General features: G+C 43.9%; 1 protein-coding gene across 1 annotated transcript in view; it reads right to left on the bottom strand.

Annotated features, from left to right (window-relative positions):
- lrp2a (low density lipoprotein receptor-related protein 2a) overlaps positions 1-27714 on the bottom strand; it is a 297083-nt gene that overhangs the window by 56949 nt on the left and 212420 nt on the right. The window contains exons 47-53 of the mRNA XM_078228217.1: positions 25249-25765; positions 22437-22589; positions 17608-17778; positions 16080-16303; positions 10262-10436; positions 5804-6000; positions 2570-2812 (exon numbers count right to left, since the gene is read on the bottom strand). Of these exons, the coding sequence (XP_078084343.1) occupies positions 2570-2812; positions 5804-6000; positions 10262-10436; positions 16080-16303; positions 17608-17778; positions 22437-22589; positions 25249-25765 (1680 nt within the window). The remainder of the gene's footprint in view (positions 1-2569; positions 2813-5803; positions 6001-10261; positions 10437-16079; positions 16304-17607; positions 17779-22436; positions 22590-25248; positions 25766-27714) is intronic.

Raw genomic sequence — 27714 nt, 5'->3', positions numbered from 1 at the left:
CTGTCGGAGGCGAGGATTCAGCTGGCCCCAAGCCAGATGCCAGGCCTCAGGGTTCGTACATCCCAAGGCTGGTGGAGATGCATCAGGAAACCCGGGGAGTTGTGCAAGGGCTGTCAGCAACCATACTGCGACTGCAAGGCTGTTCAGTGGAGTCAAACAGAGTGTTGTTGCAGGAGGTGGTGCCGACACAGCGTGGGAACCAGGCTGCAAGGGTGGCGTCCGCAATGGAATGTCTGGGTCAGGGATTAGGCCTCATGGGTGACAGTGTCCAGGCTATCCTGGACACACAGGGGGCCATGGCAGGGACACAGCGGGTCACGGCCGAGGGTGTCACCGGCATGCAGGAGGCACATCGGCCCGTAGCCATGGGTACCGGGGGGATGTTGGAGACACTGGCGGCCATGGCTGGGACTCTCGCCGGCATTCAGGACACAAAGTAGATCGTGGCTGTGGGTCTTGACAACTTAGTCCAGTCTCAGAGGGCTGCTGCTGAGGGACTCGAGAGCATGACTTGCTCACAGAATGCTGTAGCGAAGGGGGTCCAGCGCTTGCCCAGTTTCAGAGGGCCAGGGCTGAGGGATCACAGACCATGGGGCAGACACATCTGGGCCTCCAAGACTGGCAGAGCCTTGTGTCGCCAGAGTTTCTGGGCTCAGTCCAGCTACCCTGGCATCCCATGGAGTGTTCCTGGGGCCTATGGGCACCCTGAGGGAGGAGGAAGGGCTAGAGCCCATGCTGGGACCTTCCACCCAGGAGACTCCAGACGTCCTGAGACCTTCCAATATCCCCCCTTCCTCACACCGGGACATCTCAGGGCTAGCTGGATGAACAGGGTGGCACAGAAACATCAGTGTCATCCGCAAGTCGGCCAGGACTCTCCAGGTCACGGTCCTCCAAGGAACAGTTGCCAAGGGCATCACAGGCAACAGGGCGCGGATCACAGCTGGACACCTCCACCTCTGACGTGCATCCTGGGGGAGCACCTAGAAGAAGCAGTAGGCCACACGAGATTGGAAAGCTGTGGATTTACTAAGAGGTCACGGGTGAAGGTCACCAGTAGTCAAGGTTAAGTTTTGTTAAATGTTAACAGCACAATAAACTGCTATTTGCACCTCACAGCTGTGACTAATCCGTCTCTGATCCCCCCCCCCACCCCCCAGCTGAGTTTTCCCCAATCCCATGCATCGAGGCGCAGACTTGCTGTGCTGCGTGACACTTAACCAAATGTTATAGACAGCTTGCCCTACTTTCCCCACCATCCACCAGACCCTTAGTCAAACAGGACCCCCTGTCATGCAGCCCTCCCCTAGCCCCAGTGGCACCCCTGGCCCATTGCCGCACACACTTGTGTTCCCAAGCCTTACTGCTACGTGGGCCCTGGTGGCAGTGTGTATTCGGAGAACAAGGTAGGAGTCAGACTTGAGTGGCACCAGGGGCAGAATCCCATTGTGCCTGACAGTGAGCCATCATCATCCTCCAGCCTTCACCAAAGACTTGCTACCTGTGCAAGCCCAGGCCCATTAACGGGTGTTTCCTGGGGTCAGGGGAGTGAGAGAGGTTGGGAGGGGAGGATAAGAGAGGGTGGGGAAATATCCATAATGCTGAATTTCCGCGTCGTCCTGTTGGCGCCAAAAAACTTGGTTTGGGTGATGCTATCAGGGTGGGAATGCATGTGCAAGTCCCGCGAATTGGCCGAAGCGAGAATCTCCCGGCCCGCTGTGCTACAAAATCAGCGCAATAGGATAGGAGAATCGCCTCCCCAAATTCTTGTTTGTAGGAACAAAGGCCTTCATAGTTCTGATAAATGTCATCTTTTTTTGCAACTTCATCATACCCCTACATCCTCTTCTCTCTAGAAATGGTGCTATTCTTGTAACAGGCACATCTCTTGTTAAACTGTTAACTTCAATTCCCCATCACAACTCTGAGGAGTTTGGGTCAAACTCCCAAATCAAACTTTGGGTCAAAATGTTCCACTATCAGGAAGCTTTGTTCTCCCCAATTAAATCCGATTCTCCTATTGCAAAAGGATCAGACAGGGTAGATTCAGAACGAATGTTCCCGATGGTGGGAGAGTCCAGAACTAGGGGGCATAGTTTAAGGATAATGAGTAAACCTTTTAGGTCTGAGGTGAGGAGAAACTTCTTCACCCAGAGAGTGGTGAAACTGTGGAACTCACGACCACAGAAAGTAGCTGAGGCCAAAACATTGTGTGGTTTCATAAAGGCATTAGATATCGCTCTTGGGGCTAAAGGGATCAAGAGATAAGGGGGGGGAAAGCAGGGTATTGAATTTGATGATCAGCCATGATCATAATAAATGACAGCAGGCTCGAAGGGCCGAATGGCCTACTCCTGCTTCTAGTTTCTATGTATGTTTCTCCATAAAAGGGCAACATTAATGATTTGCTGTTCACAGACAACTGCCAAAGCATCCAGATTACAGATGTAAAGTCAGTAAAAGGAAATAAATTAGAGGTAAAGTTACAAGTAACATGTTCTTAAGAAAAACTTAAAATGTTAAAGCCCGATTGATTTCAGGAACATTTTTCTTCTTCATCTATACTCACAGCATTCATCATAGGGCTCGTCAGAGTAATCTCCACAATCGTTATCTACATCACATTTCCAGGATAGTGGGATGCAGTGGCCATTATTACATTTAAACTGGCCTGGACAGGTTCTAGAAGCGCAGTGAGCAGGATCTTCATCGGAATTATCTCTGCAGTCATTTTCCCCATCGCATTGCCAGGCTTCAGGGATACAGTGTTTATTGGTACATTGCCACTGGTAGCTCTCACACTGATGTCTGACTATAAAAAAAAGCATGAATTGGGTTTATGAGTACAGTTTTCTTTCAAATTGTAAATGCAACTGATATGGGAGGACTGATTTTTACTCAGGCAGGAATTGTGGATGACAATGCTGAAGTAGGTGGTGATCCCCACCAACGCGCCAAAATCTGGTGAGAATCTGGTGAACTGGTACGACGACAATAATCTCTCCCTCAATGTCAGTAAAACGAAGGAGATAGCCATCGACTTCAGGAAATGTAGTGGAAGACATGCCCCTTTCTACATCAACGGGGATGAAGTGGAAATGATCAAGAGCTTCAAGTTTCTCGGTGTTCAGGTCACTCACAACATGTCCTGGTCCCTCCATGCCGAGGCTATAGTTAAGAAAGCCCACTAACGCCTCTATTTTCTCAGGAGGCTAAGGAAATTTGGCATGTCCACTAAGACTTTCACCATTTTTTACAGATGCGCCATAGAAAGCATCCTTTCCAGATGCTTCTTGGTACGGCTCTTACTCGGACCAAGACCGCAAGAAACTACAAAGGATTGTGAACGTAGCGCAGTCCATCACGCAAACCAACCTCCCATCCATTGACACCGTCTACACTTCCCACTTCCTCGGAAAGGCAGCCAGCATAATTAAGGACCCAATGCACCCTGGACATACCCTCTTTCATCTTCTTCCGTCGGGAAAAAGATACAAAAGTCTGAGATCATGTACCAACCGACTCAAGAACAACTTCTTCCCTGCTGCCATCAGACTTTTGAATGGAGCTACCTTATATTAAGCTGATCTTTCTCTACATCCCAGTTGTAACACTACATTCTGTACCCTTCTCCCCTATGTACTTTACGAACGGTATGTTTTGTCTGTATAGCACGCAAGAAAAAATACTTTTCACTGTATGTGACAAAATTAAACCAAAATAAATTTAAAAAACATAAAGCCCAAGAGATTTTAACTCCAGAATGTCATATTTATGCTCAGATGCTGATTAGCGGGTGGAAGTCTAAATTGATTGGTTATGTTCCTGCTGGACTTCCATGGAAATGGTTCCCAGCAAGATAACAATAGATTGAGAAGGGTCAGCAAGTGCTCAATTGTGGGGGAGCTTGGTGGGAAGCCCGAGGCTGCAGAAGACCTAACTATCCTTGTGGGTTGTGGGGCCAGAACAAGCAAATGGACATTCTGCAAGGAAATATGGAGCGGCCCGATGACAGTTCATTCACTGGCAAGAACCCAAGTCAGCAGAGATGGGTGGAGTGAGTGGGGAAAAAAGGAGAAGGTTGATTAAATTAGATCCCAATGTGTGTGCTGTGTGGGATAATCAGCGAGAGAGGGCAGTGTGGTATTTGGAGTTGCTTCTCACAATCAGATATTGACCGTTCCTCAATGGGCCCTTTGGGGATTCAGAAGAGTGGCTGTTAAATTATTGAGGGGTTTCAACCCAGGATCTCTGACAGGAGAGTGCGAAGGCAAAGTGATGGATTGTGGGGGCAGAAGTAGCATGACTGGGTGACAGGAAGAAGCAAAGGATTGGGAGAAGGACCCAAGAATGGTCAAAAAAAGAAAATGGAGAGAATTAATGAACTTGGATCCAGACTAATTGAAATGTGAACACAAATTGGCACAGAAGGAATTTAGGTTGCATAAACATGCCTCTGATTTGACAGAATATCCTTCGTGTAAACACAGGGCACAGAAGTGACAATATAGAAAAGTCCAACGTTAAAGTCTATGAGATCCTTGTAGATGGAGTGGAGTGGAGTGAAGTGGAGTGGAATGGATTGAAATCAGCTTGGAGCATTCGAGTGCCAAGTTCAGATTTGGAGTCTTGTTGAGAGTGAAGGAGTATAAAAGAGGGGCAGAGTTTCAGTGAGTGCACTGCTGGAGGTTTACCAGTGAAACTAGAAAACATAGAAGAGTGGAGAGCCAACTGTGAGTTAGCATAAATTGTTCCAGAAATTCAGTGGAAGTGAATAGTTGCCTCAGTGTTAGCATTCACCCCGATGGATCCAGCATCCACAAGAGGAGGAAGGAACAGTGAGAATGAATACCACAAACTATGAACAATAAATGCCAGGGCAACGTACTACTTTTAAGGAGTTTTAAATTTGTAGCAGCAATTTTTAGGGCAGAATCTTGTGCTCGCACAGGGGGCAAGCTTGGAGGAGAATAGGGCATTTAATTAATTGGGACGAAAATCAAAGAATCCCTACCCTACAAAAAGAGGTCCTTCGGCCCAACAAGTCTGCACCAACTTGCCGACAGAGCATCTTACCCACCCTCTGTCCTATCCCCGTAACCTCACGCATTTACCCCTGATCTACATATCTTTGGGCAACTATGGCTGTGCTGCACTTCTGAGGTGGGAGGTACCTTGATCAAAAGCACTCATTGCTTAATCAAGGGACTGGACATCAGGAAGGGATAGACCTCTTAAAGCCAACCCACCTCCCTTGCTTCCCCATCTTTACATCCCTTTCCCAACAACTCCCCACCCTGTGAAATCCAACTTCCATATCCCCACTTACTTACCTGAGGCCTGGGTTGGCACTCCAGTAGGTGTTTGCCCTGCAGTAGCCAGGGCCTCCCCTATAGCACTCCTGGGCACAAGAGCTGCCAGCTTCTGATTGGCCAGCAGTTTCCTGGGGGCGAGACATCCACCCCCAGGGTCTTAATTGCCACTGGCCTTGCCACTGCCTGATTGGTTTGTGGTTCAACGGGCTTTCCCAGAAAGAGGCAGCGTGTGTGTCTCCCTGACTCTCCAGCTGATAGGCGAGACCCCCAACACACCAACAAGATTCCACTCTTAATTTGGGTTGCAATATATCAACAAATAGGAGCAGGGGATTTTAAGCTGTGGAGAAGAGCAGAGCCACGTAGAAGGGGCAAAATAAAGCGACAGATGATGGTTACAGATAGAGTTAACAGCTGCCAGCCCACAGAAACCATACTGACACTTTGATATTATCTACTACATTGAATTAACAATAAGAAATACTTACTACAAAGCACAATGTCTTCATCAGATCCATCTGCACAATCCTGGTAACCATTACACAAGAAACTGGAGGTGGTGCAGTTGCCATCATTGCACTGAAACTGTCCAATTCTACAGTAGCGGGTTGGGCAGGTGATAGGTTCATCTGATCCATCCCTGCAATCACTTTGCCCATCACATTTCCACCAGATTGGAATACACCTATGACAGACAAAGCAACAGAATTAGTTGTTACATATCTATGCCTGACACATTGAACCTAAGAGCCGTGACGATAAAATACCACTGCAATTTCAATATTTGCAATATAGCTTCACAGAATAAGAATATTGAACAATCAGAATAACATATGAGGGGAGATTTTGTAAATTCCTTCTTCTGGTCCAGAGCATTTTGAATCTGTGTACATAAAATAAAATGAATGGGCCATCAGAATATTCTGCTGAAGTTACTGATCTCTCCCATCTGATTTCCAAATGCATTCTAGGTGTGCAAAGCTTCTACCGTCCACATCTGTTCCGTCGCAGTTACAAGCTTTGATATGATTTGCAAATTAATTGAAAACACATAAGCTGTTAACATCCTTCATTACATTCTCAAAAAATACATTAGATGGGTTGCTAAAAAGGTATCCACATACTGCAGGAGTATAGGGGTATATTAATGAATAAAATACACAATGGTACAATGTAGAAGGGAGAGTATGCAGTAAACAAGGGATTTTTCTATAATCCTGGGCTGACAATCTCATCAGATTAATACGCGTGGATGTCTTCATATCATATAGAATAAGAACCAAAAAAAGCAGGGTTGGCTTTATTCATTCTCAAAACATCCCCAGAAATCAGTGGCTTCATATCACTGTCGCTACATCTCAAGTGTAACACATAGGAATTAAGGATTTGGGAATGTAGGCAATAGAGAAGGAACCACAGCTACATCATAATAGCATCCCATCAATAAATGCCAGTCACATTTTCACCAGAATTGGCATTCATAACGGGCTAGAGGACATGCACCCATTGACCATAAACAACTAATTGGCCAATACCATGCAAACTCAGAGATTGGGGCACAGAGCCAGATAGATCACTCATCTCATTTACACCTTATCATCCCACACAGGGCTCCAGGTGTTACACATCTGGAATGCCATCTTAGTCATCTTGATGTGTGTGCACTAGCAGCTCAGAGGCAAGACTGCATCAGCACCATGCAAGTAGGGCAAGAAAAACTATAGGTCATTACAGTTGCCAAATCTTTTGTATTTTGAGCTTCACTCTCTTGGCCCTTTAATCCTTAGTGTCTTTAATGTTTCATTTCAGAGAGAAGGTCAAAGCACAAATGGATCCAGGGCTCAAAACTGCCTTTGTCAGAATCCTAATGCAACAGAGGAGGTGAAGGAGCGAGCGGCGACATCAAGGGCAACTCCACCTGAGGAACATGGTCGAGGGGAGCCACAGCATGGACAGGAGTGTCAGGAGGAGAGACCCAGACAACAGAAGTGAATCACCAGACCTAGGGTACACTGCAGAAGAGTCTCCTATTTACAAATAAGTGAGAGACAATGCTGGGCAACTTCTGTGCTGGTCCTGAGCTCTGGTAGATCACATATGCCACATTCTTCATGGGGTTAGAAGTTATCTCCTGCCAGTGGCTTTGAAGATAACCACAGTGCTCAAGTCCTTGCCTGTGAGTCTTTCCAGGGATCAACACGTAACCTTTGCAGCATCGCTCAGTCCACAAGTCATCAATACATAAAGGAGGTCACAGATGCCCTTTACAGGAAGACCCAGCATTATGTTAGGTTTGCATTGGATGAAGGTAGCTAGTCTGCAACATTCACCAGCTTCACCACCATCTCAGGATTTCCAAAATTGCAGGGTGTAACAGACTGCACCCATGTGACTTCACAAGCTCCATGGCAGCAGTCCCTAATGTCTACAAACCACAAGGGCTATCATTCTATCAATGTACAACTGGTGTGTGGTCATTGGAAGTACATACTGCATGTTTGTGCTCAATTTACTTAGAGTTGCCATGACTCCTACATCCTGAGTCACTCCAAGGAGATTTTTGAGGGGTCAGTACGTCTGCAGGGATAGCTGCTTGAAGATAAGGGGTACCCACTTAAACACTGGCTGATGACACCGGTGGATCACCCTCAGAGTCATTCTGAGGAGAGGTACAATGCTGATCACCACTCCACACATTGCATTACAAAGCAGACCATAGGACTTCTGAAGATGCATTTCAGATGCTTGGACCATTTAGGTAGCTCACTACAATACACTCCTGAAAGTGTTTCATGCCTCATTGCCCTTCACAATCTGGCAATGATAAAAGTGATCCCTTGCCAGAGGGTGAACTGTAGGAGGATGAGAACTCATTGGAGAACCCAGGAGCCTCAGGAAACTGCTGAGGGTCCATAAGACAAAAGGAAATAAGAATAGGAGTAGGCCGTTCGGTCCCTTGAGCCTGCTCAGCCATTCAATAGGATCATGTCAGTAAGAATGCGACAACGCCATGGAGGAAGGAAGATGTGGGGGACATGCCTGTGATACTTGACGGAGTATCAATTGTTGATGCCCTGTCAATTGTTGAATTATTGACAGGTGCCAGGAAATGTAAAGTTAATAGCCACATTGCTCCTCGCCCTCAGTGCCATTTCCTTTCACCTCAGGGGTGTCCAACCACTCACAGCAAGAACGAGCCCTGCATTCACACTTGCGCATTCTGGCCTCATGAATTGCCAGGTGATGATTGCTGCTTTGGTCCATGATGCCCTTTGAAAGCACTCACTCTGGGAACTGAGAGACCACATAGGAGCAAAAGCAATACGAGAGAATAATGGAAGCTTTCACTGTCAGATAATGATGCAAACATTGCAACCACTGTGAGGTGAAGACTCGGCTGGGGATCTCCTCCAGCCGTGTGTGTCTTGTCTTTTACTATTACCACTAGGGAGACACAAGTGCTCCTAGGGTATCAATGATGATGAGCTGCCCTCATTCAATGGTTTTCCTTGGGGAATAAGGATTAGAAACGGATACGTTACACACTCCAAATGAAGATTTAAACACATCTCCATGACATCACACAAGGGTGCAGAGACAATCAAGCGAGGTTTACATCACGCGAATGTTAATCTCAAAGCAGGGCACTGAGTGAGACGATGGCTAAATTAAAGCAAAATGCTACAGATGATGGAATCTGAAACAAAAGCAAAAAATACTGGAAAAACTCAGGAGGTCTGGCATCATGTCTGGAAAGGAAAAATAGATCTATCATTTGAGTCTGCATGACTCTTCTTCAGAGTTAAAGAGAGGGAGAAATGTGATGGATTGTATACTGTATAGGAGGGAGTGGAGCTGCTGGAGCAGAGTCAGAAGTCAGTGATGGGAGCTCAGAGAGATTGCACCAAAGAGGTGTAGGTCATGAGATAGAGGAAGCATTAATGGCAGGAGAAGGTGTGAGTAATTGCAGAAGGGTGAGAAATCAGAAATGTTAATGGGACAATAAAGGTCAATGCTCAGTGAAAGTAAAACTTAAAAACAAGTGACAGATGGCTTGGTGGGAGAAGGGTGGGGGGGGGGGGGTTGCATTGGGACAAAAAATGTTCTGGATATATAAAAAGGTCAAGATGGAGGAGAAAGTTGTTGAACACCACATTGAATCCTAGGGGTGTAGCATGCCTAATCAGAAGATGAGTTTGCTGCTCCTCCAGTTTGGATTAGGGTTTAGTGGAAGTTCACTCAGTATATACATATCATCAATCTCAGTCACAAAATCCTTTAAAATTTATCTTCTCCATGAAGGATTTTGGATCCTCTTTTTCTACGATTTAACTTAATCCTCAGCCAACAGCAGTGCACAACCAACTTGAGTTCTGCAGACACTGTCTTCACCAATAATGATATGTTTGCAGAACCTCCTCCACCCTGCTTATGATGGTGAGGATCCAACAATCTTATCTTCATGTAACAAAAATAACTGCAGATGCTATATCTTTGTTTGTTCTAAGCTTCTAAATCTAGCCCTGTCTTCTTCAGCCTGCCTGTACTGCACCACTGGACTCATCATCCACTGAGCTCTGCCCCCTTTGATATAATTTCAATCAGAAGTTTTGGTTTTCAATCTCAGTTTCAGTCTTAATTCACTTAGAAACCAGAAAGATTGGTTTCCTTTTTCAGATTCCCTTTCAAATTAGAGTCTGTCTCAAAAAATACAAGCTGTGAAACCACAAATTCCATCACATTTGAAGCAATCAACTTTGTTTGCTCGACACAATAACTGTAACTGTTGTCATCCTTACATTGAAATACAATCATAATTAAATAATGTGAAAAAGGTAACAATTGTCATTCTGAAACACAAATAGAAAATGTTGTTAGCATTGTTAAAATTAAATAGGAGCTTAAGATGCACAGACTGAAGAAAAATGCAGTCTTGATTATTGTACCTTTCATTGTCTAGACATCTGTACTGTGTACTTGTACACATGGGGATACAATGAGTGGTGCTGCCAGACTGCTTCATGAAGTTATCTGGGCATTCACATGTGTAGCCTTGGCCACCCTCTGCTATCAGACACAAATGGGAGCATCCACCATTATTTGTATCACAGGGATTGTTTGCTGGAAGGAGGAGAGGTATAAAAGGGGACAGTTAACACAGGAATTCATTTCAATGCATTTATAAGGAAGCAGGGCATAAACATTAGATAGAATGGCAGTGTAAGGCTGCATATTGAATCCAGAGTAAATGTAAACAGCTTCTACCCTTTAAGCCTTGAGCATATTCCAAGTGCAGCTTTATTTTCTATTTTTAAAAAATATGTTCCGATTATCTTTTGATTACACTTCAGAAAGTGCTGTATTGGCTTTCAACAGTTTCTTGAGATGTTTAGAACATAGAACATAGAAAAACTACAGCACAAACAGGCCCTTCGGCCCACAAGTTGTGCCGAACACATCCCTACCTTCTAGACCTACCTATAACCCTCCATCCTATTAAGCTCCATGTACTCATCCAGGAGTCTCTTAAAAGACCCTATTGAGTTTGCCTCCAACACCCCTGACGGCAGCCGATTCCACTCGCCCACCACCCTCTGTGTGAAAAACTTACCCCTAACATCTCCCCTGTACCTACCCTCCAGCACCTTAAACCTGTGTCCTCTCGTAGCAGACATTTCCACCCTGGGAAAAAGCCTCTGAGAGTCCACCCGATCTATACCTCTCAACATCTTATACACCTCTATTAGGTCTCCTCTCATCCTTCGTCTCTCCAAGGAGAAAAGACCGAGCTCCCTCAGCCTATCCTCATAAGGCATGCCACTCAATCCAGGCAACATCCTTGTAAATCTCCTCTGCACCCTTTCAATCTTTTCCACATCCTTCCTATAGTGAGGCGACCAGAACTGAACACAGTACTCCACAGTACTCCAAGTATGTTGCTGATGAAGAGCTAAACGTGGTCTTTTCCTTTTTTATTGTTCTGTTTCATATATTTCTTATGTTTGCCATGGATTCTCACCGTGCTTGATCATACAACAACCTGCAACTTGTGATTAGGGGCAATATAATAGCATGGGTTGCCTATTAGTTAATGGACAAAAAACAGAGGGTGAAATCTTGTCGTCTGGCAAAATGGGTGGCAGGGCACATTTATTCGAGTGGGAGGGTGGCGAGTGTTGACCAATTAAGTCCATCGGGGTGTGGAGGAATAAAGATCAAATAATATGGAATTAATATAGGAATATTAGGCTAATAGTTACTTTGGACAAACTCACAGTATAACAGGGTTTAAAACTAGCTTGCATAAACTGCTGATAAGCCTAAAAAGCAATCAGGGATTCTTGCTATGACACCAGCGTGTAAGCTACAATACCAGCTCTGATATGTAAAATCACAAAACAGATAAAACAAAACACTAGATCCCAAGTTGTATTATCTTACTGGATGCATATCTTGATCAACATGACTATCATGTAAAGTCCAGTTTGCAGCAAAAAATTCAAAATAACCTTTCCTAGAAGTTTTTTTTTATTCATTCGTTGGACATGGGCATCACTGGTTGGCGAGCACCAGCATTTATTGCCTATCCCTAGTTACCCGAGGGAAGTTGAGAGTCAACCACATTGCTGTGGCTCTGGAATCACATGTAGGCCAGACCGGGTAAGGACAGCAGACTTCCTTCCCTAAAGGACATTAGTGAACCAGATGGGTTTTCCCAACAATGTCTTTCATAGTCATCAGTAGATTCGTAATTGCAGATAATTTTTATTGAATTTAAATTCCACTATTTGCCATGGGGATTCGAACCCAGCTTTCCAGAGCATTAGCTGAATTTCTGGATTAATAGTTTAGCGAAAATACCACTAGGCTATCCCCTCCTCTAAAGTTGAGCAGATACCTCAGATGATTCATTCACCATATTTTTTTAAAGCATGTGCAGTATTCACCAACCAAGCAACAGCTTCCGCAATGGCTAAATGGAGCTCTCTGAGCTCTCAGCTAAGACCCCCTTGGAAATAGTGATCATAACATGATAGAATTTAGTGTTCAGTTTGAGAGTGAGAGACTTGGGTCGAAAATAACTATGTTTAATTTAAATAAAAGGAATAACAATGAAATGAGGGGCGAGTTAGCTAAATTTAACTAGGCAGATAGATTAGCAGGAAAGAAAGTAAGCAAGCAGTGGCAGACATTTAAGGAGGTAATTCATGACTCTTAAAAATATATCCCAGTATGGAGGAAAGATTTTAAGATCGGAATAAACCAATCATGGCTAACCAAGGAAGTTAAGGAGAGTATTAAATTGAAGGAAAAAACATATAATGAGGCAAAAGTCAGTAGCAGTCTGGTAGACTGGGATAAATTCAGAATCCACAAAGGAGATCTAAAAAGTTATTAAAGAGAGAGAAATAAACTCCGGGGGCAAATTAGTGAGGAATATAAAAACTGACAATAAGAGCTTCTTTAAATATATAAAAAGGAAGAGAGGTCAAAGTGAACATTGGCCCATTAGAAAATGAATCCGGGGAGATAGTTATGGGGAACGAGGAAATGGCAGAGGAACTAAACAAATATTTTGAATCAGTCTTTACGATGGAAGATACTTTGAACATCCCATTAATACTAAAGAATACGGAACGGCGTGGGGGTGGAAAAGTACCATCACCATTACTAGAGAAGTTGTATTGGACTAACTAATGGGGCTGAAGGCAAATAAGTCTCCTGGCCCTGATGGTTTGCATCGAGGATCCTGAAAGAAGTAACAACAGAGATAGTGGTTACATTGATTGTGATTTTCCAAAAGTCCTTGGATTCTGGAGAAGTACCGGAGGATTGGAAAACTGCCAATGTGACACCCCTATTCAAAAAGGGAGGGAGGCAAAAATGTGGATAACTATAGACCAATTAGCCTAATAAGTATTGTTGTGAAAATGTTGGAATCAATTATTAAGGAAGTAATAGCAACCTATTTGGAAAATCATGATCTAACCAAACAGAGTCAGCATGGCTTCATGAAGAGAAAATCGTGTCTGACTGATTTATTAGAGTTTTTCGAGGGACACTCGAGGGCGATTGTTCACTCAGATGATCCCCAGTATGGAGGAATTGTCTTATGAGGAAGGGTTAAGCAGGTTGGGATTCTACTGACTCGAAGTTAGAAGAATGAGAGGTGATCTCATTGAAACATATAGGATTCTTAAGGTGCTTGGCAGGGTAATTGCTGAGAGGATGTTTCCCCTCAAGGGAGAGTCTAGGACCAGAGGGCATAGCCTCAGAATAAAGGGGTGTCAATTTAAGACAGATGACGAGGAATTTTTTCTCTCAGTGGCATGTGATTCTTTGGAACTCCTTGCCAAGAAAGCTGTGGGGACAGAGTCTATGGGTACGATCTTACTGCCCGTTCATGCCACGCTCCCGCTGCAGCGAAGACAGAGATTTTGGCAACAAGCCAAATCTCCGTTCACTGCAGCAGGATGGGAAAATACTCATCTGATATACAATTGAATTGAAATTGGCATTTACATAAATAAAGCAATAACATCTGCAGTGCCTTCCCGTATTGGTCACTAACGGTAAAGAAAATATCAGCCTAGCCACTTCCTTCACCTGAGGATTGGAGGATAGCGAATGTGGTCCCGTTGTTTAAGAAGGGTACCAGGGATAACCCAGGAAATTATAGGCCGGTGAGCTTGACGTCCGTGGTAGGGAAGTTGTTGGAGAGGATTCTTAGAGACAGGATGTATGTGCATTTAGAACGAAACAATCTCATTAGTGACAGACAGCATGGTTTTGTAAGAGGGAGGTCGTGCCTTACAAATTTGGTGGAGTTTTTTGAGGAAGTGACAAAAACGGCCGATGAAGGAAGGGCCGTGGATGTCGTCTATATGGATTTCAGTAAGGCATTTGACAAAGTCCCACATGGCAGGTTAGTTAAGAAGGTTAAGGCTCATGGGATACAAGGAGAAGTGGCTAGATGGGTGGAGAACTGGCTTGGCCATAGGAGACAGAGGGTAGTGGTCGAAGGGTCTTTTTCCGGCTGGAGGTCTGTGACCAGTGGTGTTCCGCAGGGCTCTGTACTGGGACCTCTGCTATTTGTGATATATATAAATGATTTGGAAGAAGGTGTAACTGGTGTTATCAGCAAGTTTGCGGATGACACGAAGATGGCTGGAATTGCGGATAGCGAAGAGCATTGTCAGGCAATACAGCAGGATATAGATAGGCTGGAAAATTGGACGGAGAGGTGGCAGATGGAGTTTAATCCGGATAAATGCGAAGTGATGCATTTTGGAAGAAATAATGTAGGGAGGAGTTATACAATAAATGGCAGAGTCATCAGGAGTATAGAAACACAGAGGGACCTCGGTGTGCAAGTCCACAAATCCTTGAAGGTGGCAACACAGGTGGAGAAGGTGGTGAAGAAGGCATATGGTATGCTTGCCTTTATAGGACGGGGTATAGAGTATAAAAGCTGGAGTCTGATGATGCAGCTGTATAGAACGCTGGTTAGGCCACATTTGGAGTACTGTGTCCAGTTCTGGTCGCCGCACTACCAGAAGGACGTGGAGGCATTGGACAGAGTGCAGAGAAGGTTTACCAGGATGTTGCCTGGTATGGAGGGTCTTAGCTATGAGGAGAGATTGGGTAGACTGGGGTTGTTCTCCTTGGAAAGACGGAGAATGAGGGGAGATCTAATAGAGGTATACAAGATTATGAAGGGTATAGATAGGGTGAACAGTGGGAAGCTTTTTCCCAGGTCGGAGGTGACGATCACGAGGGGTCACGGGCTCAAGCTGAGAGGGGCGAAGTATAACTCAGACATCAGAGGGACGTTTTTTTACACAGAGGGTGGTGGGGGCCTGGAATGCGCTGCCAAGTAGGGTGGTGGAGGCAGGCACGCTGACATCGTTTAAGACTTACCTGGATAGTCACATGAGCAGCCTGGGAATGGAGGGATACAAACGATTGGTCTAGTTGGACCAAGGAGCGGCACAGGCTTGGAGGGCCGAAGGGCCTGTTTCCTGTGCTGTACTGTTCTTTGTTCTTTGTTCTTTGAGGCAGGTGGGGAAGCAGATCCCTTTTTCAGGTATCTCTTCACTTCAGTTCATTATTTTTTTCTGAGCTATGCAAGTCCAGTACGACCAAGGAAGGTACGCTCACAACATTCAGTATCAACCTGTAAATCCTGCTAACATACACCAGTCGCAGACAGTATGACAGATTTCTGATCAGCCATGAGAACGGAAAGAAAATTGGTGCCTCTGTTATTCATATCTCTGGATCATAACATGCATGTAAAAGTTGCATGTTGCCATTCCAACATGGATACTTAGGTGGATTTCCCCCCGCAAGCATCCTGCGGGATGCTTTGCAGTGGCAGAGGCAGCCTGCCATTGGATAGTGACAGGATCTTCCAGTCCCACCGATGTCCATTTTGTTTCGTGGTTCACACCCTCTGCCGCTGGTGAAGCCACTGCGTTGGATTGTCAGGATATCTACTCTATCTGACAAAGGAGCAGCGCTCCGAAAGCTAATGGCATTTGCTACCAAATAAACCTGTTGGACTTTAACCTGGTGTTGTTAAAACTCTTATTGGATTGTCAACGGCAGGACTGGAAAATCCCACCAACAGGAAGGGCTGGACAGTATCAGCCTAAGAAATTAATGTACAAAATCATTCCATGATTTAGCTTGCAATACAACAGGTAACTTACTCGATAGGAAATGTTACATTTTATGTCAATTTCACAGATTACACCTTACCAGCTGGCTGTCTGTACGGATGGTATACATGGATGTCAAAGGGCCTGTGGGTGGTATTCACCAACAACACTCTGCCTTCCCCAGTGTATTTATTTGCTTTCTCCACTGATCTTGTGTTCCAGTCTGTCCAATATATTGTATCCTCAAATAGGCTAATGGCAAATGGGTGGCCTAGGGTTCCATCAAATACTGTATGCCGATGGTTTCCTTCCAGGTTGGAAAATCTACAAAAGACAATGGCCATTTATGCTCCCATCAGAAAGTCACAATAACAAATACAAAATGCATCAGAGCACTGGACTTCCAGTTAAAATCCAGTCTTGATCATCATTCAAACTCCTCTCGATGAGAGTTTTGAAGTTTTTTAAAAACTAATTTAAAACATTTTTAAGTTTAAAGTTTATTCCTTAGTGTCACAAGAAGGCTTACATTAACACTGCAATGAAGTTAGTGTGAAAATCCCCTAGTCGCCACACTCCGGCGTCTGTTCAGGTACACTGAGGGAGAATTTAGCATGGCTAATGCACCTAACCAGCACATCTTTCAATTAGCCAACACAGTAAGATTAAATGAGTGGCAAATGCAGAAATGCATGTGGCTGAGATTACCTGAATCTTTCAGGAGAACATTGCAGCTGTGGGGTTTTACTGAAGGAAAATCAAAATTAACTAGCAGCTCAAAATAAAGGCACCGAAATGAAAATATATTCCATGATTAATTTTTCAATATAGGCTCAAATTTTCCTGGGAACTGGTGTCATTTGATTTTCCATTTGTGTCTCTAATCAGATACAGTATGTCATTGGCAGGTAACTGGATAAAGAGGTCTTGGTAATAGAGTTGGAAGAGTTATGCAGCTTGTGAAAGCCACACTCAGACATCAATGAAGTGATAGCTTCTAGCTAAGATCATAGACCAACTGTTTGACTTAGGAGCTGTATTATATGCACAGTGAATGTCAGAGCTTTTTAAAATCAGCTCAACGGACAAAGTATTTTCATTTGTGTCCTTCAGTCTCATTTTATATTATGTTTTTGGCAAGATTACATCTTTGCAGCATTATGGAATTCAAAGATAAACCGCAATATGAATGACAGGATGACTATATGGTGAACTTTCCCGTTTCGCTGCCCACCACGGGAATCGTAGCAGGCGAGAGGCGGACCATGGAAAGATCCGTTGACCGCCAGGTGGGATTTTCTGGTTTCCGGGCAAGCGCAGCTGGAAAATCCCACCCTGTATGTTCAACAACAAAAACAGAAATGCTGGAAAATCTCAGCAGTTCTGACAGAATCTGTGGAGAGAGAATAGAGCTGGATGACTCTTTATCAGAGCTGTGTATATACTTTCTATAACTATATTTTCAATTGTCTTTGCCACTATGCTCACTGTCTGGGCCAATATTTTGTGATTATAAAATGTGCTTTATTGTACCTATGATATTGTTTCATACTGACATTTTATGCAATTAAAATGGAATTAGACAAAATGATTTGCATTTCATTATTCAAAAGTTTAGAAGTGCTTACTCAATATAATTCAGGTGGGCATCAGTCCAATAGAGTTTATCATTTGTGTAGTCAAGAGTCAATCCATTGGGCCAGTCCAATTTTGTGGTAATAATGGCTGATTTGTTCTTACCATCCATGCCAATGCGGCCAATATATGCTCGATAACCCCAGTCAGTCCAGAAAATGTATCTGCAAAAGTTATAAAGACTAAAATGTATAAATGATTTTAATTCTCCGTATCAAACTCTATTTTGTCAAATTGCTTTGTGCAGCTTGACAGGAGTTTCAATCAACTCAATAATATTATCCAAGAACTTAGTTTTGTTGCATGTACAAGTTCTTGCTTATCAGAGAACCTGATCGGGGAATTTTTGACCTGTAACAGTATAAGGCTCCGTTCTCACTACAAGGCTGATAAATTCACAGCAGGAAGTTGAGCAGGATGTTATTCAGATCATTTCGATGGGCCACGCTCACCACTTACACGAATGTTAACAATATGGTATTTACTCAGTTTAACTTGTTGGCATTTTATTTCTTAACTAAAAAAGTCAGGATGGAAGTTACAGCAATGAAGCATGTCAGAGAATCCATACATAAGAACATAAGAACTAGGAGCAGAAGTAGGCCATCTGGCCCCTCGAGCCTGCTCCGCCATTCAATAAGATCATGACTGATCTTTTTGTGGACTTACCCACCCGCTCACCATAACCCTTAATTCCTTCACTGTTCAAAAATTTATCTATCCTTGCCTTAAAAACATATAATGAGGTAGCCTCAACTGCTTCACTGGGCAGGGAATTCCACAGATTCACAACCCTTTGTGTGAAGAAGTTCCTCCTCAACTCAGTCCTAAATCTGCTTCCCTTTATTTTGAGGCTATGCCCCCTAGTTCTAGTTTCACCCGCCAGTGGAAACAACTTCCCTGTTATCTATACCCTTCATAATCTTATATGTTTCTATGAGGTCGCCCCTCATTCTTCTGAATTCCAATGAGTATAGCCTCAGTCTACTCAGTCTCTCCTCATAAGCCAACCCTCTCAACTCCAGAATCAACCTAGTGAATCTCCTCTGCACCCCCTCCAGTGCCAGTATATCCTTTCTCAAGTAAGGAGACCAAAACTGGACACAGTACTCCAGGTGTGGCCTCACCAGTACCTTATACAGCTGCAACATAACCTCGCTGTTTTTAAACTCCATCCCTCTAGCAATGAAGGACAAAATTCCATTTGTCTTCTTAATTACCTGCTGCACCTGCAAACCAACTCCACAGTGCTTAAGGAGGTCATTCAGCCCATCAAGTCTGCACCGACTCTCTGACAGATCATCTTACCATGGCCCACCCCCGTGCTATCCCTGTAATCCCACGTATTTACCCGGCCATTCCCCACAACCTATACATCTTGGGACATTAAGGGGCAATTTAGCATGACCAATCCACCTAACCTGTACATATTTGGACAGTAGGACATGGGGAAAACATGTAAACCCCATACAGACAGTCACCCTATACTATTAAAAATAGGCTACTAAAAATAGAATCAAAAGAGCTAAAATGAACAACGAATGGAAACTAGCAGAAAACATAAACACAGATTCCAAACGCTTCTACAGGTATATAAAGAGGACGATACTGGTGAGGTATTAACAGGTGACAGAGATGGCAGAGGCACTAAACCAATATTTTGCCTCTGTCTTCACGGTAGAGAATAATGAAGATTTTCCAAAAATTGTAGTTAATGCAGAGCAACTTGGTGCAATAACCATCACTAGGGAGAGGGTATTGAATAAACTAATGGGATTAAAGACAGATAAGTTCTGGGACCTGCACCCTAGGGTATTGAGGGAGGTGGCAGCAAAGGTAGTGGATGTATTAGTTGTGATATTTCAAAATTCCTTGGATTCTGGTAAGGTCCCAGTGACGCCCCTATTCTAAAAGGGAGAGAGGCAAAAGGTAGGAAACTATAGGCCAGTTAGCTTGACCTCTGTGGTGGGAAGATGCTGGAATCAATCATTAAGGAGGAGATGACTGATCATTTGGAAAGACAAAGCTCAATCTACCATTGTCAGCATGGTTTTATGAAGGGAAAGTCATGCTTGACAAATTTGCTTGAGTTCTTTGAGGACACAACTAGCAAGGTGGATAGTGTGTGGATGTGGTATATCTAGACATCCAGATGGTGTTTGACAAGGTGCTGCATAAAAGACTGATCCAGAAACTGAGATCGCAGAGGATTGGAGGTAAAGTAGTAAATTGGATTGAGGATTGGCTGACTGACGGAAAGCAGAGGGTTAGGATAAATGGGTCCTTCTCTGGCTGACAAAATACAATTAGCGGGATGCCGCAGAGATCAGTCCTCAGACCTCAACTGTTTACAATCTATTAAATGATCTGCAAGCAGGGAAAGGGTGTAACATAGCAAAATTTGCGGATGATACTAAAATAGGTGGAAAAGCAGGTAGTGAAGAGGATACAAAGATTCTACAGATGGATACAGGTAGGCTAGGAGAATGGGCCAAAATTTGGCAGATGGAGTTTAATTTTAGTAAGTGCGAGGTTATCCATTTTGGCAGAAAAAATAGAAAGGTAAATTATTACCTAAATGGAAAGCAGATTCAAAATGCGTCCGGGCAAAGGGAACTGGGTGTCTAAGTTCATGAACCACAGAAAGTCGGTATGCAGGTACAGCATGTAATAAAAAAGGCAAATTTGGATGTTGGCAGTTATTGCAAAAGGAGTGGAGTATAAAAGTAGAGAAGTGTTGCAGTTGTATAGGATGTCGGTGAGACCACATCTGGAGTGCTGGTCTCCTTATTTGAGGAAGGGTGTGGTGGCATTGGAAGCAGTTCAGAGGGGGTTCACCAGATTGATCCCTGGGATGAAGGACTTGATGGAGGAGGAAAGATTAAACAGTCTGAGCTTGTACTCATTGGAGTTTAGGAGGATGAGAGGGGATCTGATCGAAGTATATAAAATTTTAAAAAGAATTGATAAAGTAAATGTAGACCAAATGTTTCCTCTTATGGGGCAATCTCGAACAAGAGGTCACAGGTATAGGTTGAGAGGTGGTAGATTTAAAACTGAGATGAGGAGGAACTACTTCTCGCAGAGGGTGGGGAATTTGTGGAACTTGCTGCCCCATAGCACCGTGGAGTCTGAATCGTTGAATGGTTTCAAGAGGGAGATAGATATATTTCTAAAAAAAAGGGGAAGAGGGATATGGGGAACAGGTGGGGAGATGGATTTGAGACCAGGGAGAGATCAGCCATGAACTGATTGAATGGCGGAACAGGGTCGAAGGGCTGAATTTGCCTACTTCTGCTCCTAATTCCTATGTTCCTATGTTGAACCTGGGTCCCTGGTGCTGTGAGGCAGCAGTGCTAACTACTGTGCCACCGTGCCGATCCTATCTGATATGTTTTAATAACATCAGGTCCACTATCAAAAATGAAAATGCTTTCTTCAACGTGGTAATATCATTTTTAAAAGTAAATTTTTGTTCCTGTATCTGGACTTTCTGTCTGATTGTTTTTTCCTGTAAAATATTTCCAATATTGACATAACTAATGCAAGAAATTACAGAATTCTAAATGTAAATTGCATTCAATAGAACTCAACTTTCCCAATCTTTTGAACTAGTTTTAAAAGCTAGAAAGTGGCCCTGCCCACAAACTGGCTGCGCCTCCAGGACACATCATTTTCAGACCTTCATACGAGTTCCAAAAATAAGTGAGATCTTCTGGGCTGAATTTTGTGGCAGGAGCCCTGATGTCAGGTTGGAAAACCCAGGCCAACATCAACCTCAGTCATTTGGAGGAAGTATGGTCACATTTCTTGCCCAATTTGGAGGGCATGAATTGCGATCAGGGTTCCTGCCCCGTTAAGGGAAGAAAGAGTTGCTAGCCAATTGGAAGCTCTGTAGTCCCAGCAGGGGCACGGGGAATACTGGCCACTTCTGACATTGCACCTAACCATGAGATGCAGCAAAGGACGTCACCCTTGTAAACTGCTGAGTGAGGTTGGGGGTTGCCGGCCCAATCAGGCAGGCCTGATGAGGGGTTGGGATGAGGGGAGGAAGGTGGGTTGGGGGGAGGCTTGGTGGGGAAAGGGAGTGGTGTTGTCATGGGGGTGGCTGCTGCTACCAGGGTTCCCTCTGAGTCAAGGAATGCCCAATTAGCAGGGTCCCCATTGAGCAAACAGGGAGACCACGAGGATTCACAACGGGAGGTTTACTCATTGTGGATAAAATGCCAGTGGCAGCAGGATGAAACACTTAAATTGACTAGTTGTACGTGCCACCTTTGGCCTTTGGTCGGGAGGGCAGTTCTCCACTTACCCTGCCATTGGTAGCATGCCACGATGCTGTGAAGGTGACAGGCACTCCACTCCTCCACGCCCACCTCCCAACGCCAAGTGATATAATCCAGTCATTTGGATGCAAGGGCACTTAAAGACACATTCTGAAAGCTTTTGAATGACTCTTTTGGAAAGCATTTCCAAGCGACTGACTTTGTCCCCCATTCATAATGAGGAAATAGTTTTGCATATGTTTTAAAAATTATTTTCAATCGTTTATAGCATTTTTAGCTATATTAATCCAGCTTTACCAAGCTACCACTTTAATATGTCAAGGAATATTTATGAAGCAATTTTTTTTTCAGAGAAAAGATGGTTTTAAAACACTGCCCCATTAGGCTGTTTCAAGGTAGATTTTTCTTTGTTTGTTACTATGCAAATGAGTTTGAGCAGCAACTAAGAGGGCATTTCTCACAACAGCTGTGGAAACTCCACCCTTTGGTCTGTTTTTTTTCCCAAAATGAGGATAAATAATTTAGGGTCCTCTTACCCATATTTAGGATAAACAGCAACAGCCCGTGGGTTCTCAAAACAATAGATATTGTTTGTATCCACACAGTGGTCAGCCAGCACTTTACGGAATCTCCCATCAAGTTCAGCCACATTAAGGCAATTTTTAAAGTGATCAAGCCAATACAATTTCCTGAAAAAGCAATACAGGGTTCAGTTGACTCATGCAAAGTACAGTATTCAATGTTTTCGTACAGTAATCCATGTATAGCAAGTTCATTAAAATGCAACTGAGTTGGCACAGTTCGACTTCATCTGCTTTTGTTCATGCCCATTTATCACTAACCTTGACACTTCTCACTATTCCCACCAAAAAAAATCCAACTGTTAACAAAATTTCAACTCCCTCCAAGGTAAGGAGGAACGTCATTATACACAAGCAGAAAGAGAAATACTACTGTGGATGCTGGAAGTTTGAAATAGAACCAGAAAATGCTGGAATTGCAAGGTCTGGCAGCATCTGTGTAGAAAAAATCAGACTTAAAACAGAGATGCGGTCAGACTTGCTGAGTATTTCCAGCATTTTGTGGTTTGATATAGAAAAAGAACGATCCAACTCAGTTATGAAATAAGGGAGGAAAAAGAATCAAATCAAATTTCTGTTTATTCACCCATTTCACTGTTTGTGTAGTCTCACTGATCCATACAAACAGGTAATGCTTAATGTTTCGCATGATATTATTGGCACCCATCCATCTCAGGAGATGATGTACTGTGCCTCCGATGTATGCCACTGCTTATTGCACAGGGTCGGTTGTGACTATAGAGGCCAATTCATGAGTGACAGCCCCTTCTGCAGCTGGCACAGATGAATAGCATTGATCCAAGGTTGAATGATGTTTTTTCCTTCTGGTGGGCTGTCTTTTCTGTCATCTGGTCATTTCTTTTGTCCCCCGCTTTTTCCACACCCTTCCTAACTGCTTGTCCAAAGGCAGCAGCAATTCCCATGCATTGATTCTGATCCCGATCAACTTGAAGTCTCACTTGAGGACATCCTTGTATCACACTTGTGGATGGCTTGTTGTTTCTGTGCCAATAGCGAGCTTGCTATAGAGCATGTCTTTGGGGATGCAGCCATCATCCATTTGGCTCACACGGAGTCACCGCTGACTCTAGAGAGCAAACATGCTGTGAATCCCTGCTTGCTGGATTACTTCCATATTCAGCATTCTGTCTTGCCCAATATTCATCTGAGGTATCAGAGGTGGAAGCTGTTCAGTCACTTTCCTTGGCTCGGATAAGTTGCAAATGCCTTGCTACTGTAAAGGAGGGCAGGGAGAACACAAGCCAAGTAGAACCATTGATAAGTGGAAGAGGATTTAGGACTGTGTTGAGGAGGAACTTCTTCACACAAAGGAGTTGTGAATCTGTGGAATTCCCTGCCCAGTGAAGCAGTTGAGGCTACCTCATTGAATGTTTTTAAAGCAAGGATAGATAAATTTTTGAATAGTAAAGGAATTAAGGGTTATGGTGAGCAGACGGGTAAGTGGAACTGAGTCCACAAAAAGATCAGCCATGATCTTATTGAATGGCGGAGCAGGCTCGAGGGGCCAGGTGGCCTATTCCTGCTCCTAGTTCTTATGTTCTTATATTCTTATATGATACAGCACAGATGGAGGCCATACGGCCCATCTTGTCCACGCTGACCCAAAGACATCCAGGTGCCCTTTCTAATCCCATATTCCTGCACATCGCCCATAGCCCTGCAACGTACAGCACTTAGCCAACTCTGGGCAGCATGGTGGCACAGTGGTTAGCACTGCTGCCTCACAGTGCCAGGAACACGGGTTCAATTCCCAGCTCAGGTCACTGACTGTGAAGAGTCTGCACGTTCTCCCCGTGTCTGCATGGGTTTCCTCCGGGTGCTCCGGTTTCCTCCCACGTCCGAAAGACGTGCTGGTTAAGTGGATTGGCCATGCTAAGTTCTCCCTCAGTGTACCCGAACAGGCGCCGAAGTGTGGCGACTAGGGGATTTTCACAGTAGCTTCATGGTAGTGTTAATGTAAGGCCTACTTGTGACACTAATAAATAAAACTTTAAAAACTTTAAGATGCCGATCCACATAGATATTGGCCGGAATTCTCTTGCCATTCATGCCGGTGGGATTCTCCAGTTCCGCTGGCAACATACTCCGGTTTCCCGCTGGTGTGGAGTAACGTCAATGGGAATTCCCATTGACAGCGGCAGGACCAGAGAATTCCGCCGCTAGCCAACAATTTGCCACCAGGCCAGAGAATCGCTGTTGGATGACTTGTTGTTTCTGTGCCAATAGCTAGCTTGCTATAGAGCATGTCTTTGGGGATGCAGCCATCATCCATTTGGCTCACACGGAGTCACCACTGACTCTTTGACGTGACAGCTGCAGCCTTGGCAATCCTGGTGCTGATTGTGGTATCAAATGGTTAAGAGTTCATATTATTGGTCGAAAAACTGCAGTGGTGTTAAAATCTTGGTCATGATTCTAAAATTAATATGCTTGCATGCTCCTGTAACATGAAATATTGGCTTCACTCACCATGGAATCCAAAAATGGTATACAATTTTAATGAGATTTTGGACTGCTAAAATCATTTAAAACTGATTAGTGTCTATTATATTCATTTGAGATAGGACACAAAATGTCATTGCTAATCTTCACTTACTCCAGGTACTGAACAAATGAGAAATGTTTTAATCCCTAAAAGTCTGGATTAAATTACAATTAATTACAAAGTATGATTTTATTGCATGGCAATTTGAGAATAATGAAAACTATAGACCTCCAAGTACTGTTAGCTGATAGGTTATCTTACCTTCCAACCCAGTCAACAGCCAGGCCTTCAGCACCTAGCAGATCATGGTTAATAACCGTCTCCTTTTTGGTTCCATTGAGGAACATTCGCTCAATAATTTTTCGGCCTAAGTCAATCCAGTACAACCTCTGCTCAACTCTGTCAAAGTCTAATGCCACCACATTGATGAGCCCTTGTTGCACAAGAGTGTAAAATTCCCCGTTGACAGAAAGATTACGTATATAGTAGCGATTACTGAAGAGGAGATAAGGAGCAATATTGCTGTTTTGGCGACAACTTTTCCCATCGGGTTCCCGAAGATGCCCTGGGGCACATTTGCAGATATAGGAACCCTCTGTGTTTTCACAAATCTGGCTGCAAACACTCGGTGTTACGTTGCATTCATCAAGGTCTTCACATGTCTGCCCATCTTCCATGAGATGGTAACCGGGGTTACAAGAGCAGACAAAACTGGTCAATGTGTTGGTGCAGCTGTGTGTACAGTGATTCAGTGCAGGGTCACTGCATTCATCAACACCTGCAGAAACATCACAATAAAAGGCAATTTTAACAATGTGACAAGTCAAAGACCACATGCTTTCCTATAGAATGTTTTTTTGCATTTATAAACCATTCTTAAGAAACAGAGGGGGAAAGAAGTTCAAAGATAAATGTTATTTGTGATTTATAAAATTGCTCAATTAAGATAAAGATACAACATAAAAGTAAAAGTAAAGTTTATTATTAGTCGCAAGTAAGGCCTACAAAAACACTGCAATGAAGTTACTGTTAAAATCCCCAAGTTGCCACGCTCTGGCACCTGTTCATGTCAATGCACCTAACCAGCACGTCTCTCAGACTGTGGGAGGAAACTAGAACACCCGGAGGAAACCCACGCAGACATGGGGAGAACGTGCCAACTCCACATAGACAGTGACCCAAGCTGGGAATCGAACCCAAGACCCTGTGTTTGTGAGGCAGCAGTGCTAACCACTGTGCCGCCGTGTCGCCCTACTACTATTGATACCAAAATTAAATTCATTCTTATGAGGAGCCTCCCGTAAAACAAATGTACTATTTGAAATGTGCAAGAAAGTGAATTATCCTTACATGGTATTAAACGAAACTTTCACATGAAGGTAGTTCACACAAAAGCCCTGATTTTAAGTTGAGATGGAATTGTTTTTGCATTTTCTTTGAACACTTTTGTTTATTAATTATTATGATAAGGGAGATGAGGGGGAAAGGCTGTTTGACTGGGCAAGGCAATTAGTAGCAGAAAATCATTGGTAAAACCTCCAAGACTATATCCATCCAAAGTTGCAACCCAGAGGGCAAAGGATTATACAGGACTGAAAAAAAACTGATTGCCATTCATCTGGCCAGTTCCAGTGAAAAGGAGAAATATTGAAAACAACTTAAAAATAAAACAATGGCTCACATTGCTTAACTGCAGAGATCAGAAGCATTCAGATCCAATTCCTAATCAATACTGAACTAACTGGCCTCAACTTGGGACTAGGTATTCTAATTGGCACAATTGCTCTGGGATAGTGAAAAAGGGGACGGAGGCTGGATTAGAAGTTGGGTCCGCCACCCCCAGAATGAGTGAGGAGGCTGCTGGGTGTAGAAGCAGGCTGGTTGGAAGATCTGACTTATGCTCCAGCATTTTGTAAAATTTTTTAAAAAGTGATTAGGCCTGCACCCCTTACATCCCCACAAAATTCCCCATGCTCCATCCATGCCAACCTATGCCACCCATGCCCCCCACTCACTCCCATGGTGCCTTATATTCCCATGCCAAACTTGTCCCTTTCCCAACCCCAAGGCCCCTCATTCCGCCATGCCAAGCCATGTCCCTCTAATCACCCCCATAGCCCCACATGTCTCCTATGCCCCCCACATCCTGATGGCTCGTAACCTCAATGCCAATTTAGAGTCAACATGCCAACCCAGAGGTCCCACCCACCGCCCTTTGCCATTACTGCTTCCATGTCAACTCAACTAATATCCACCATGATCAAACCTCAGGAGCCATGCTGACATAAAATAAAATTGTATCTACTGATAACATCACTATTTTACGGGGTTACGGGGATAGGGTGGGGTTGAGGGCCAGAGGAAGATACTCTATCAGTGGTTCGGTGGAGACTTGATGGGCTGACTGGCCTCCTTCTGCTCTGTAGGGATTCTATGATTGATAAAAAAACATAGTAAGTAGTCTCACAACACCAGGTTAAAGTCAAACAGGTTTATTTGGTAGCACGAGCTTCCGGAGTGTTGCCCCTTCATCAGGTGAGTGAAGAGTTCGGTTCACAAACAGGGCATATATAGACACAAACTCAATTACAAGATAATGGTTGGAATGCGAATCTTAACAGGTAATCATGTCACACTATCTGTAACCCCCACGACTTGCCTGGGCTTGCAAAATCTCACTACCTGGCCCGGCTGGAGACAATTCAAACCTCTTTAACCTTGCTTAAC

Source organism: Mustelus asterias, chromosome 14 (genome assembly GCF_964213995.1).
Source record: "Mustelus asterias chromosome 14, sMusAst1.hap1.1, whole genome shotgun sequence".
In the NCBI taxonomy this organism is placed as follows: domain Eukaryota; kingdom Metazoa; phylum Chordata; class Chondrichthyes; order Carcharhiniformes; family Triakidae; genus Mustelus; species Mustelus asterias.
The sequence above is the reverse complement of the archived record's forward strand: the minus strand, read 5'-3'. Positions and strand labels throughout refer to the sequence as shown.